The 14,648-nt window shown below is 36.3% G+C and overlaps 3 protein-coding genes across 3 annotated transcripts; all 3 read left to right on the forward strand.

Moving 5' to 3' along the window:
• The first annotated feature begins 3,173 nt into the window (after positions 1–3,173).
• Positions 3,174–6,870, forward strand: LOC147534465 (putative transferase At4g12130, mitochondrial). Its single transcript, XM_086648208.1, has 6 exons — positions 3,174–3,430; positions 4,106–4,919; positions 5,464–5,717; positions 5,842–5,940; positions 6,137–6,295; positions 6,488–6,870. Exons 2-6 carry the CDS (start codon positions 4,420–4,422, stop codon positions 6,730–6,732), a joined length of 1,257 nt encoding a protein of 418 aa, XP_086504334.1. The 5' UTR covers positions 3,174–3,430; positions 4,106–4,419; the 3' UTR covers positions 6,733–6,870.
• Positions 6,871–9,251: 2,381 nt separating this feature from the next.
• Positions 9,252–10,004, forward strand: LOC147534466 (putative calcium-binding protein CML13). Its single transcript, XM_086649118.1, has one exon. It carries the CDS (start codon positions 9,335–9,337, stop codon positions 9,776–9,778), a length of 444 nt encoding a protein of 147 aa, XP_086505244.1. The 5' UTR covers positions 9,252–9,334; the 3' UTR covers positions 9,779–10,004.
• Positions 10,005–12,479: 2,475 nt separating this feature from the next.
• LOC147534467 (small ribosomal subunit protein uS15-like) lies at positions 12,480–14,444 on the forward strand. The gene is made up of 5 exons (XM_086646002.1): positions 12,480–12,698; positions 12,792–12,864; positions 12,963–13,101; positions 13,208–13,394; positions 14,227–14,444. The coding sequence occupies exons 1-5, from the start codon at positions 12,676–12,678 to the stop codon at positions 14,258–14,260; spliced, it is 456 nt and encodes a 151-aa protein (XP_086502128.1). The 5' UTR covers positions 12,480–12,675; the 3' UTR covers positions 14,261–14,444.
• The last annotated feature ends 204 nt before the right edge of the window (positions 14,445–14,648 follow it).

The raw sequence follows: 14,648 nt of genomic DNA on the forward strand, positions 1-14,648 counted from the left end.
TTCAGTCTCTATATCCATTTGTCTTCTTAGTTTTGTTGGTTAACTTAAATCTACACTTGTTTTAGTTCCGTATTCTTCTCTCATTTGCGCAGCAAGTGTACCAAGGAGCTTCGGCTTATATCTAGGAATTGCACTTCCTTGCTAAGTTTCTTTTCTTCGGTAAAATGTATGATAAGGTTTTAGCAGTATCTATTAATTGATTTAATATTTTTGCTATCTATTTAGAACAGTACCTTTTTATGTAAATTAGTATTTTGGTCGACTTTTCTTTATCTTCGTCACTGGATTTATAGTTTATGCGAAATTATTATTTCGATGTGTTGTAATTGTGTGGAGTAGTATATATATTGCTTGATGTTTTTGAATATCATGCGTAAATAATAGTTTGTTGGTTGTTTGTATTAGGATAGTTTGTTGGTTGTTTGTATTAGGATTTATTGATTTAATCTTTTTCTGTTTGTACGAGTAGTATGTTATTGGATGTGTTGTAACTATATTATTGTTTTAGTATATGTCCGATATCAATTTTGTCCTTTGGTTAATGTGCTCCACTTTTTGTTTGTATTCTTCTTTTTGTGCATAAAGATTGTTTGTACGAAGTGTTTTGAAGTATTTCGTATTTTAGATTCATTATTTTGGTGTATTTTGGGTTTTCTTTTGTCTTGGAAGCTACATTAATGTTGAAACCACTTAGATCTTGCCTCTCAGTGATATGTTAGGAACCATATATAGACTACATAAACTTAATTGAATCAGATGATTACTTAGGTGGTGTTTGTTTTTTTTCTTGAGTCTGAATCTGAATTGGCTGAATTATTTTACAAATTAGATGTTTGTTTTATGAATCTGAATTATTAGGTCTGAAATAAAATTTTGACAATTATACCCTTAATACCCTTAATTAACATTTCGGGTCACAAGAAAGAAGAAAATCCCATCCCTCTCTCTTTACATGGAAGTCTGAATAAAAACATAGCATATTAGGGTTTTTGTAGAGCCTGACATATTAGGGTTCTTTTCTCCATCCTTTTCACATTCCCAATGAAAACAGTCCCCCTCTTCATCCCTCTCCTTCTCCCTCATCCTCGATATGTAGATGGGTTCGAAGATCTGACGAGGGTTTACAAATCTTTCCGAGATGGTTGTGTTGTGTGCTCTGATTGTAGTCACGGTGTGTGGTGGTGGCGATCTATTGTCTTGGTGGTGGTTTGTTTCTTTCTCTATCTCTCTGCCTCCCTCTTTTTCTTTCTATACAATCGAAAATCAACAGCTACATTTTGCGGCGGCAGTGGTGTATTTTGTGGTGGTTGTGATTTGGACGATTTATCTTGTATAAATTTCAAGGTTCATAGATCCGATGAGGGTTCCCTTTAGATCCGAGTTCTAGCAAGACTACTACTGCTTTATAGTGGTCCTGGTGGTCCGGTTTGTGGTGGTGTGGTTTCTAGTGGTGGTGCACTTTGTTTGTGGTGGTTGTGGAAATTTGTTTATGGTGGTGGCGGTGGTGCAATCTTGGTTGTGGTGGTGGTGGCGGCAGAATAAATATGAGAGATTTGTTTTTTAAAAATTACATGGGTACAATTGTCATTTCATTAATTTCAGAAATTTGGTTTGGTTTTCAGACTTGTTTTGAAGTCTGAAATAATTGGGCTCTTTTTCAGCCCATTCAGTCAATTTTATAATTCAGCTAACTGTTCAGATTTTTATAAATTAAAACACAAACATCTGAAATCTGAATCGAGTCTCAATTCAGATTTCAGATCTGAAAAAATTAAAAAACAAACAGCACCTTACTGTATTGAATGCTTCTGAGTCCATGAAAGTGAACCCTAAAATCCATAGTAACAACCCTTCTATAGGTCATGAACAAGTATCGAATGCTTTTGAGTCCATGAAAGTGAACCCTAAAATCCATAGTAAAAACCCTTCTATAGGTCATGAACAAGTACCTATGGAAGGATGCTACAAGCCTTTCAGTTGTAGTTCATCTTGAAATAGTCCATGACAGAGCAAATATTGGATGATTTCCCTTACAAATCTCATTTCAAAATATTAAGCAGCAAATATGCGGAGATTAAGGTGGGAATTGGTTTAATCACAAATACTGGTAGGGAGCTGGTTTATTCTTGTGCTTTGACATATGATTTTGGAGGTGTTTGTTCGGTTTACGCTTATGGTTAATGCCTCTGTTTGTTTGGTCTTAATCATCAATAATAAAGAAAAGAAGAGATTGAAGCAGAACTAATGTCAATCATGTCGCGTCTATTTCAGAGTCAAGTGTGGTCATCATAGGAAAAAGAAAAAAATGGTATGGAACAAGAAAAATTAGACAGACTCCAAATCAAAATCTAATATGGCTTGTTACAATTCGTGCTTCCGATGATTTTGATCTACTGAATCGCGAATCACGCGAACCCACATAAATTTTTTACCTCGAGTCTGTCTAGTTTTTTCTTGTTCCCTTACGATACACATTTGAAATTGTCGTCCAAGTTGATAAAACAAAATCCTATTACAAAGTGCACTGAAAAGTAGTAATTCATGAACCCTAATCTTGAACCCTAATCTTGTAGTGCATAAAACTAATGTTTACTAAGAAGTTTAATTCTCTCAACATTTCCTTAAAAGAAAGGTTCATGGCCCAAAATCTAAAACAACCCAAACTGCTGCCACTTTCATCACTGCACAAAGAAATATTCTCTGCAATTTCTCCAAACGGTTGTAAGAAATAGAGTAAAGGCAACAGCTTCTTCGTTGGAGTTGGCCGAGGAAAGAATCATGAAGGTTTCCTTCTTCATCTTGGAATCCTATATCTTTGGTTTGGTTCTTCATCAAAGGTTGATTTTTGATCATGCAGTTGCAAGTCTGCATATGAAAAGCAAGCAGTGTGATAAGTTGATTTTCAAATAGTTGCATATAACCCATAATTGATAATTTTTATAACTACCAAGCATCTCAGCAAGTTTTATTGGAAAAGGGTTCAAGCCTTTGTAGTTATCTGCATTGTTCTAGCTTTTTAATGCCCAAACCCAAATCTATGGGTATGGAGTTTTATTCGCAGTGAAGACTCCACGAACCCACCCAAAATGGCTCAACACATGTTAAGTTTGAGCACACACCAATAGGGCAGGCTATAGGCGCTTAAGAACCGTCAAATAGAGATGGGTGAATTCGATCTATTTGAAAACTTTACTCTTCGTTCCGCATTGACAATCTGAATGTCCTAAAAAGGAAAAGCAGAAGCTGGAGCAAAGAGGAATATACATAAGTACATAACTGTAAAATGGAGAAAACTAGGGCAAGTCGAACTGTAAGCAGAGTTACTGCCTACTTCCTCTTTTGGTCGAGTCTCGGGATCTGACGGACGGATTTTAGTTTCTGCACGAAAAAGTCTTTCCATGAGATATCAGATTTGTGGGGGTGTCTTTAGGCTTTAGCAGCGCCCTTAGGGGTGGGAAAAAGATCCGGAAGACCGCTATCCGACCCGTTCGACCGAGATAAAAAGTGTCCATGGACACCCGATGGTCATAACGGTCAGTGTCCGACCGGCCCGAAAGAATTGGCGGACGGTCACGGTCAAAATTCTATGTCGAAGGACCGACCGCTGACCGACCGGTACGAGTGACCGAATAGGTTGACCGACTAAATTGTCCTCATTTTTAGAAGTTGACCGTTGAATTTTATAGACATATGAATATATGATGATCGTTGGCTATAGTCATATAGTCCTCTGGAAGACCAAACATTAGTGCATGGCTTAATTATATCTTGTCAAATGATGATCCACTGTGTTTTTTCTTTTTTATATTTACTTTTGATTTCTTGGCTAAACATCTTCATTTGTAAGTAATTTTGTTTGTGGTAATAAAAATAAAGTTCTGAATTAAGTAAATTTATTGGAAAGTCCGGACCGAGACCGTCCGGTGTCCGACTGGACCGGTAAAATAAACGGTCTTGGACGGTCAATGGACAAAGAATTCTTGAGAGTGACCGTCCGAGTCCGCCCGAGTAAATAGGTGGTCACCAACAGTTTATGTCCGAGTCGACCGGTTCGATGAAGTTAGAGTCCGATACCGACCGGTCCGGACCGATTCCCACCCCTAAGCGCCCTTGCACTGAAATTTTTTCTGTCAGATTTGCTTTAAAATGTAAAAAAATTCTCCGTTTGACTTTAATGTAACAGTGAATCAGCTCACATTACCAGATGTCTGAATTCGGATCCGATTTCCTGACCCGGTAGAGTACTTGGCAAAACCCCACAAACTCTTTCTCTCCACGTATCAAATTTTCTGATGAGGAGGTAAAGGTATTCATCAATCTCTCCTTCCAAAACTCTAATCTTCATTTCTTGAATCCCCTTCCCCATCAAAACCTACAAAATTAAAATTACACTAAAATTTCTTGATTACCCACAAAATTATGATGAACAATTTCAAGAACCCATCTTCTCAAATCTACAGAACTTTTCTCTGTTACAGAAGAAACCTCCATAGCTCATCTCAGAAGCTTTACCCTAATAATCATCAAGAACAAGAGAAAACCCATCTTCAAAATGTGGGTCCAATGGCTTCTCTTCTTAAATCTCGATCTATTATTCGATTTCGAGGTCCTGATACTGTTAAATTCCTTAAAGGGTTATTAACAAATGATATTCGAAGATTTAGTGAACCGATTGGGGAAAAAACATCTTCTCTCTCTACACCTAATCTGTCTACAGTATCAGAACCTCCACTTTATACTGCTATGCTTACTCCCCAAGGGAGATTTCTTTATGATTTGTTCCTTTATAGACCTTCTAGGTCTTGTGAGAAGCTTGATAGAACTGGGTCTGGACCTGGTTCAGACCCAGATGAACAGTTTGATTTGTTTGCTGATGTTGATGCTACAGTATTGGATGAGCTCTTGGATTGCTTCAAGAAGTAAGTTTGTCACCCATTTTCTTTGTTTGGGTATTTGAAGTTTTGCTTAATTTAACTGTTTAGAAATGGGTTATTCTGATTTCTATATATATGGTTGCCATTGATTTAACTGTGACATGGACAGTGGTAATGGTAGTGCTATCAGTATGAGATGTTGGGTACGATAACTCTAGGAAAGTCGTACAGGCACGGGCACACGATAAAGGATATAAATGCGTCATAGATTATAGTTCTTATTCTACTAGTAACGTTTTCACTTCACAGTCAACAATGTTATATTGTACGTTAATGGCAGTAGCCTGAGTCGTATTAATCTCACATTGTACCCATTATCCACTGCATTGAGTAATACAATTGCCGTAGTATCAGATATGGGTATTTGTATCTCACATTAGAACCATTATCCATGTAATATAAGACGCTAACACATTGAAATCCGACCTAACTAAATTCATAGACATCCATTATGGTGTAACGGACCTTATCTGAGGTTAGTAAGCAAGCTTTAGTAGTATACATTCTCTTATGCATTTCGGTGCTGCAGATACAGATTGAGAGCAAATGTTGATATTGAGAATATGACCGAGGAGTTCTCGTGCTGGCAACGTTTCGGTGGAAACGTTGCAAGCAAGTCTGCTTCCTCAGAAGAACCTGAGGCTGCGACTCTTGGTTGGGGTGGTGGTGTTGACAAAGCCGGTGCATCATCCTCAAGAGGAAACAATCTTGGGTGGCAGTGGTACAAGGATCCCAGATTGGATATTCTTGGTTTCAGGGGGATTTTTCCCTCAAATACAATACGTAAGTTTGTCCCTGAATTTTTTCTTTCCCTTTATGTACAAGTTGTTCAGCTTCACCATTTGCGTAATAGATTCATAAATCCCATGGTCGGTTATGAACTCCAAAGATTGGTTGTCCCTTTCAGCACCATTGGTTGAGGCAGACAAAGAAGCCGATGAACGCAATTACTTGGAATGGAGGGTAGAAAAAGGAGTTGCAGAGGGCTCAACTGAGATACCAAAAGGTATATTTATTTGTTTCCTCAGTTGGCAGCTCTTCTAGGCCATTCCTTTCTGGGTTTGTTTTTACGGCCAGTTGTTTCCAACTTGTCTATTTGTTTAATTTGAGGAAGATTAAGCTGAGTTGGTTTAATTGGACTAGTTCTGACTACTTGTTTTACTACTAGCCTTGTTCTGAACTTTTTATTCTTCCTTTCTTAGGTGAGGCTATTCCACTTGAATACAATCTTGTTGGTTTAAAAGCTATAAGCTTCGACAAAGGATGCTATGTGGGCCAAGAGTTTGTAGCTCGTACACACCACCGTGGTGTTATTCGCAAGCGCTTGATTCCTCTTAAATTTGTCGATAAGAATGGAAAAGGTAAATATTACACTTAGGTAGTGGTTGTTTTTCCTCTAAGTCAGATCTGAAGTCGAAGTTTGAATTGACTCTGGTGTTATCCTCGTCCGAATATCTAAGTTGGATTGATTTTGGGTCCATTTGATTTAGATTAGACAACGACAAAAAAACAACAGCTTAATAATTCTTCTTTGGCTTTGGACACAATTGCAGAAGTACAGCAGAAGGTAGCTCCAGGATCAGAAGTGGTGGATACTTCATCGGAGAAGAAAGTCGGGAATGTCACGACTGCACTGGGATGCAGGGGGATGGGTCTATTGAGGTTAGAGGAAGCCTTTAAAGGGTCAGGCAACCTAGGTATAAAAGGACAAGATGATGTGAAGATCGACGTTATTCGACCCGAATGGTGGCCTCCTGAATGGTTATCAGATTATCAACATCAGAGTGCTGTTGCTTAGAATTTGTAATTCTTGGGGTAGTGAAGAGATAAAATTTTGCCAATCATAATATGTGCTATAAACATGTATCTCTCATGAGGTAAGATTAGTACCTCACTGAACCATAAAATAATAAGTTATCTAGATCAAGTTATAGCATCTTCCTTGTCTAATTCAGTTTCTGCTGTATTAATCCAAGTTTTTCATTAGTACCAAAGATCAGAATCTGAACTGTGGCAAATGAAGCTCAAAAAGCAGTTAAGTTCAACCTTAGATTTCTCACTTAACATCTTAAATAATTATTTAAATATAATTCATAACAAATTCTATAGCAATTTGAAATATATAATCCAAGATTTTTGGTAGTTCAGTCATCTGGCTCTTACTAAATTAGTTATAATAGCAGTAATTGGATTTTTCACATGAAGTATAGCTTTCGTGATTAGTAGGAAAAATTACTAAATAACAAGTTTTAAAAAGAACTGATAAATAATTGATATCCGATATTCTTTTTTTGAAGTAATTGATATCGGATATAATACACGCATTTTATTAGATTTTGGGTTTGGATCTTTGTATTATAGAACCGAAACTAGACTTATAATTTTTAGTGGGTTCCGCTTCTACATAAGTCACATATCCGATAGCTGCTATCAACTTGTTGACAATCGTTGCAAGTTTTTCTTCGATGATCTTTAGTCTAACATCTTTCAAACTTGCGCTCTATATTTTTCAGGGTGAGCCCCTATATGTAAGGGGTTTCTAGCTCAAATTTTTTTCGGGGTGAGCCCCTATATGTAAGGGATTCTAGTTCAATTTTTTTTTCGAGGTGCACCCCTTTAAGGGGTTTGTAATTCGATTCTAAGGGCTAAGACTCCCTTATCCCCTTTCCCATTCTTTTCTCAATGAATGTGTGTAGGTCACGCTTCAAAAAGGCCATTCAAGACCTTCACTTACTTGTGTGATTCCCTATCCGCTCGCGCTTTTTATCAGCAATCAGACGCTTTGCCGGGACACACCATAGGTTGGACCAACAAGCCATTGGTTCTGCACAATAGCAGGAAATTTTTTATTGAATAGGCAAGCTAGCCTCATACAAGTTTCTCAATTGCTTTTCTTTATCCTATTGCATATATTTCTACAATTCAAGAATCACATCTCCCCATAATTCTCTTTCTCCATTGATTTATTTGCCTCCTCTCTCTGTTTATCATTGTCTTGGGTTGTTGTATTGTATGACATTGTATATAATGTCTCTTATGGTCGTGCTAATACATCTTTTTACATGTAAACTGATTCTGAGAAAGCGACAAAAATTGAACGCTAGAGATATACCACTTTTCATAATTTACACTTATAAACTACAAGAGATAACATCCATCAAAACTCACATCTTTTTTTGAAGTACATCTCCCAGAACCGTAGGGTGAGGAATGGACAACCCATTGAACTACAACTTATTGAACTACAACCTAATGGGCGGTGCCATCGAGCTGTCCGGGTACGCGAAATTTATCTTTTAATATGGAATCTAACGGAAAACACTAATTAGGATCCAACTCTTAATCGAATAATTAACCACTTAATCCGGAACTAAACCTCCTTTTGTGTTTAAAATTAAAAAGAAAGCAGCATAATAAAACACACGAAAAATTGAATAAAACGAAGGTGGTTAGTATAGGGACATGGATAAATAGTATAGGGACATGACCAAAACATCATATTTTTAGATTTAAAGTCCCTTTACCAATTAGCAAATAGACATTGTTTTTAGAGATTTAAATCGAATAAATTAATTTTTATTTGGATAAAAACTAAGATTAAAACAATACAAGTATCCATGTTTTCTTTTATTTTCATGTTCTTCCTTAGATCCACAAATCCTATTTTTAACCTAAAAACAACCATCATCTACAAACAACCTATTCTATAAAACAACCATCACTTATAAACACTACATTATTATTTACTTTTAATTGTTCTCCAAACAAAATCCTATTTTTAAGACATTTGATATTTAATCTTATTAGTGTGTAATGTTGATTAAATCTCTTAAAAAGTAAATATTTCGGCTACTATGTTTACTTATTTTTATTTGTCTCCAGAATTTCGGTCATTGTGGTCGAAATATTAAACATATTTCGACCATAGTGGTTCAAAATATGTCCAAAATTTCGATCAATATTCATATTTCGACAATAGTGGGCGAAAGTTTGCGCATATTTCGACTATATTGGTCGAAATTTTGGCCATATTTCGATTACGTTGTCCGAAATTTTTCTGTCAAATTTGATTTCATTATTTGTTCCGTGCTTTTAGATAGAGGAAGAGATTTTGACTATTAAAATATTTTATCTTTTTGTGGTTAATTTTAAATATGAAATTATTATCAATATTGTCATTCGAAAATCGAAAGTGGATATATAATGATTTATTTAGTTTTTCTGAAAAAAATGTCTACTTACTAAAAGGACTAATGTCCCTTTGCTAATCGTGTCCCAATACACTAGAGACAGGTCCCTTTACCAAAGACCAAAACGAAGGAGCGCCACTCGCATCATTTAGAGAGAGAAACAAAAAGTTGTAGAGAGAGAAAGAGATCCATTAATTTGCAGAGAAGAAGATGGGTAAAGATCTAAACGAAGATCAAGTAGCTTCAATGAAAGAAGCTTTTACTCTATTTGATACAGATGGTGATGGTAAAATAGCAGCATCTGAATTAGGGATCTTAATGAGATCTCTTGGAGGTAACCCAACACAAGCTCAACTCAAAGAAATTGTTGCTCAAGAAAATCTTTCTTCCCCATTTGATTTCCCTAGATTCCTTGACCTAATGAGCAAACACATGAAACCTGAACCATTTGATCGTCAACTTCGTGATGCATTCAAAGTTCTTGACAAAGAATCAACTGGGTTTGTCTCCGTTTCTGATCTCCGTCACGTTTTAACTAGTATCGGCGAGAAACTTGATCCTGCTGAATTTGATGAGTGGATCCGTGAAGTTGATGTTGGATCTGATGGTCGGATTCGTTACGATGATTTCATCATTCGAATGGTCGCCAAGTAAATCGAAATCAAAAACCCTATCCCTAATTCTAATACTATCTGTTTGCTTTTATTTGGAATTTCTAGGGTTTGTTTTCAATGCTTTTTCTCTAATCTAATTGTTGTTTTTCCCTTCATTATGTATTAGGGTTTCGTTTTGTGTGCATAACATAAATATAAGTATCTTGTTTGTGGGTCTTATGGAAACTTTTCTTAAGCAATGAAATTTCTACTTTTGCTTGTTCTTATCTCTAATTGTGTTTGTTTTCTAATTGAGCTTCCATAGTTTATCTTTGAGTTATGTCAATTGATGAAAATTTTAATTTAAATAGTTTTAATCTTTGTAACTTGATCATTAGTTGAAGCATTGTTAGAAATCATTTAGTAGCACAATTATGGTTGTAAACAAATCTCATTTTCCTCATGGATTTAAGGCATAAGAAGATTGTGTTTGAGAGCATTTATTTTCATGGAAATAGGTATGTTTAAGAGAAATCGGCTAGTTTCCATTGTCGTCTTGGAACGTGGCCACGTGGGCCTCCTAACTTAAAAAATTAAAACGTTTCCGTAGGATCAATGCAGAAAAGGATTTTCCATGTCGATGTAGTTGTTTTTAACAATGGGAGGCGGTCCTTCGAGGTAGTAAAGGACAATAGGAGTTGTCACTTGATTGACTTGTCGCTCAAAAGGACGATTGAGTGCTGTTACGGTACACTTATATTTTGCCTTGAGACGTGCACATTGATGTGCATCTAATGTGCCTTTTCAAACATTGCATAGGATTTACGTATTTGGTGTCTGCACGAAATCATTTCCATGAAACTTACGGAAATCATTTGAATGAATATTGTTTCTTGCAGTTGCCAACATATACAATCTCAGAGGCAAGCCTATGTAACATCAAAATCTTATAGGGATATTGGCTTAAGGTGTTAAACCCGTTCGATAAAAAATGGAACTTTGATCAACAATTTTGGTTGTTTACATGGTTTTGTTTTTCCAACAGAGTTAGATCCCAAAACAAGTCTTCCTCTCTAAAACTCAATAGATGTCCCTTTGGATCTGTAATTAAGTCTGAATATGGCGGGAATCTTGCTTAAAGAGTTTAGTAGAGCTAAATGCTTGGAAGGATCAAAACTATAGAAGTAATTTACACACAGCTTAGATTTCGAACGCAAGTCGATGAATCCGTTGCGAAAATAAACACAGTAAGTAGTTGATATTGAGCAGCAGCAGATCATATTGACCGTAGGATGACTCTCGATATGACCTACATATTGGGGATAATGTCGGAAAATATGGGGGGAAAATATAGCACTGCAGTTTGAGCACTTCAGGTAGCTTTGCTTGTTCAGAACTATGCTATGTTTGTGCTTTCATTCTGAAGAAGGCGGTAACTTTGCTTGTCCAGAGCGATGGTGAGTTTGTGCCTTCATTGTTCAGAAGGTGTTAGTGCTGCCGGCTTAGAGGTCAGAGCTATGTATCGTGAATCGTTACTTCATTCAGCAGGAAGCGGTAGTGTTGCCTGCAGCAGAAGGGGGAAGCTTTTGGTTTGATTCAGTTTTCGGTCTCAATCTAACTGATATCTGTTAGTTTTGGAGAGATTACAGTTTGTTTATAGTTGTTCATAATGATCTGAAACTCTTTTACTTCTTGCTGCCAACTCTATTTAGGAAAAAGAATGTGCTATTTCAAATCACTTGGAACAGATTTGTAGATTAGTAAAACTAAGTTCACTAACATAAGATCTGCACTGTTTTAACATGTCTTTTAGCAAAAATGAACAGGAAATAGGATCGTCATTTCGCGATGTCGCCCAACTTTTTTTTTTTTTTTTTTTTAAGGTCGAATGAGTTGTATTACCGAAGTAACTGTATTAAAATAAGGGCGTTCTGTGCTATCTGCTTACTGACTTCCTTTTTCGGAAGGAACACAATTGCTTTCACTTCTACCATATCTTGTAAACGTAGTAGTCTTCATGGTTACTCTGTTCTTTTTCCATAACACATTATTGGGTGATATAGTCTCCCAGTGTCTCCACTTCATGTTCTACATCAGTATGTTCAATTGCCGAAAGCAACTTTTGTTTTTTTCTTCCCATTAACTAGTTTTTATCGAGTACTTAAGTGTCAAGATTCACGCTACTTATGTGCCGTAGAATTAGGTGATCAATTGATCTTAGTTCATACTTCGTGTACTTAGTTTTTATCGAGTACTTAAGTGTCAAGATTCACGCTACTTATGTGCCGTAGAATTAGGTGATCAATTGATCTTAGTTCATACTTCGTGTACTTAGTTTTTATCGAGTACTTAAGTGTCAAGATTCACGCTACTTATGTGCCGTAGAATTAGGTGATCAATTGATCTTAGTTCATACTTCAAGAAGGTATCAATTGGAAATCAGACATAATTGTTACATTGGATGAATGACAAAAAAAAGATGTAAGTACCACAACAACCTGCGAGATAGTGTCTCCGACATAACCGAACAATTACAAATGTTGGTACAATGGACAAAATCGTCTACAGTTTTGGACATTTATTTTGTATTAGTTATGGGAGTGTATAAACCTAAACATAAGTAGTTATTTTGCTATGAAATGAAGTTCCAAAGGATGTATTGAACAAACAAAAGGGACCAAAACGTCTAATAGTCAATATGTAGGGACTCATCGGAAATTTGCTTTTATTGAAAGCGTGTTTAGTAATCGTGTGAGCCTGATGAGGGGTAGCTAGGGAATTACGAGAAAAGGTTGAGTTAACTAGTAGGGTTTGAGGAAATTCCATGATAAAAACCCTAGCATTTTCTTTTTCGTATATTAGGGTTTCTGGTGTTGAAGGTAAGTTCCAGCTGCGGGTTAGCGAGAGAGAACCAGAGAAGCAAAGAGACGAAGATCAGAACAACCTCAATCGTCAATCATGGGTCGTATGCACTCAAAAGGGTACCTCTTAATCTCTTCATTCCTTACTGATTTCTGGTTTTAATGGTGTTCTTATCTCTAAACCTATGTTTCTCTCTCTTCTTCCCTTCACAGTAAGGGTATGTCCTCATCGGCTTTGCCGTACAAGAGGACCCCTCCCAGTTGGTTGAAGATTTCATCTCCAGATGTAAGAAACTCTAAAAACCCTAACTTTTATTAACATTATATCTTAAAATGCATTAAAACCCTAAAACTGAAATGGGTTTCTTTGTTTTGATTTTCTAGGTTGAAGAGAACATCACCAAGTTTGCAAAGAAAGGTTTAACTCCTTCCCAGATTGGTGTGATTCTTCGTGATTCTCACGGTATTGCTCAGGTTAAGAGTGTTACTGGAAGCAAGATCTTGCGTATCCTCAAAGCAAAAGGTATAAAATTGTATAATTAAATCTTGGATTTGTTCATTTTGAAGTTTGATTTGTGAACTTTGAAAAAGTTGAGATTTTTAATTTGTATTTGTTCTGTTTTATATAGGACTTGCACCTGAAATCCCTGAGGATCTTTACCATCTGATCAAGAAGGCTGTTGCAATTAGGAAGCATTTGGAGAGGAACAGGAAGGATAAGGACTCTAAGTTCCGTTTGATTCTTGTCGAGAGCAGGATTCATCGTCTAGCTCGTTACTACAAGAGGACTAAGAAGCTTACCCCTACCTGGAGATAGTAAGTCCTTCTAACCCCAGCTTATATCTTCAGTTAAATTTCGCTTTAGTAATTCCTTATATTTATAGATCTATCTTACTGCATTATATCTGATTAGACCGAATTAAAACATAGTGAGGTCTATTAGTGTACATAATCGTGTTGGGTTTGTTTGTTCGTAATTTATGTTTGTTGTGATTAGATATGTGGGTGTCTTATGTCAATCAATCTTACAAACGTAGTACGCAAATAGGTTTTCTGCTTAAATTTGGATGTTCGTAAAGAAATATGTAACATGGTTTTGAATACGATCGGTTTCTTTCTAGAAAATAAAACCATAGCTTGTATTTTACACGGACATTGTTGGAGACAATCTATCCTAGAGGTTTTCTGATTTATATTTTGGTGCCAACTAAGAACCCATTAGCTGGTTAGAGTCTAACTTGCAATTCATCGAGTTGGAGAATCTGACTTTCCAAACCTTGTATAGATTTTCACTATTTATCTAATGTAAAATTCTACTCCTAGCCTGACAAAATTTTCTCTTAGACCGACCTTAATAGCTTCTAGTACTTTTGACTTGTACTAATGTAATCAAACTGCGGGGTAGCCTTCATTGACCGGCTCTCTATATCTGCACAATAGCCGAAGATTTAACTTTTGGAAGTACTAGTTCAATATAGCTGAGTGTTTCAATTTTCAAGTGTGAATGTGTGATGGAAGTAGTCTTGTGATTAATTGTTATGTAGTTTGGATCTAGATTAATAATTGCCGAGCGAATCTGCCATTCAAGCATTTTGATGTTCTTATTAGTAGGCAAATATTCACTCAGAAATTGATTTCTGTTTTGCAGCGAATCAACCACTGCTAGCACTCTTGTGGCTTAGAGGAGGGAGGTAGATTGTATCACATCAACCAGAAGGAAGTTTTATTGGAATTTATTTCTAGATGAAGAATTTATTTTTGTTAAGATGAGCACCTTTAAAGAACAGTTTTGTTTTGAATGTTCTCTTTGTGTTAGCACAATCAACCTTAATTTGACAACCTAAATTGTTTCTTTTTTGTTTGGTATTTGCTGCTCTGATAATTACTTCCGTTGTCTTAGACTTTGTTTGAGTTCTAGTAATGGCCTAATGGAAGCTTGTGTTTGTGGAAGAAATATGTTGTAGAAGAGGTTACGTGGTAGCGGTGAATGAAAATCGTTGTGGTATACACTTCACCCTAAAACCCTCAGGAATCTTGGGTAGGTCTCCTAGAGATATTTTGTGGCAGACC

Source organism: Eschscholzia californica, unplaced genomic scaffold, assembly GCF_041429995.1.
Source record: "Eschscholzia californica isolate CP2 unplaced genomic scaffold, dmEscCali1.0.p SCAF_6, whole genome shotgun sequence".
Lineage (NCBI taxonomy): Eukaryota > Viridiplantae > Streptophyta > Magnoliopsida > Ranunculales > Papaveraceae > Eschscholzia > Eschscholzia californica.

Excerpts from the sequence above, each read along its gene's own strand:
- LOC147534465 (XM_086648208.1), top strand. The coding sequence starts at position 4,420 with ATGATGAACAATTTCAAGAACCCATCTTCTCAAATCTACAGAACTTTT. Across the intron at positions 5,718-5,841 it reads TTTTCCCTCAAATACAATAC|CACCATTGGTTGAGGCAGAC; the intron begins GTAAGTTTGTCC and ends TGTCCCTTTCAG. Across the intron at positions 5,941-6,136 it reads CTCAACTGAGATACCAAAAG|GTGAGGCTATTCCACTTGAA; the intron begins GTATATTTATTT and ends TTCCTTTCTTAG.
- LOC147534466 (XM_086649118.1), top strand. The coding sequence starts at position 9,335 with ATGGGTAAAGATCTAAACGAAGATCAAGTAGCTTCAATGAAAGAAGCT.
- LOC147534467 (XM_086646002.1), top strand. The coding sequence starts at position 12,676 with ATGGGTCGTATGCACTCAAAAGG. Across the intron at positions 12,699-12,791 it reads GGTCGTATGCACTCAAAAGG|TAAGGGTATGTCCTCATCGG; the intron begins GTACCTCTTAAT and ends TTCCCTTCACAG. Across the intron at positions 12,865-12,962 it reads TGAAGATTTCATCTCCAGAT|GTTGAAGAGAACATCACCAA; the intron begins GTAAGAAACTCT and ends TTGATTTTCTAG.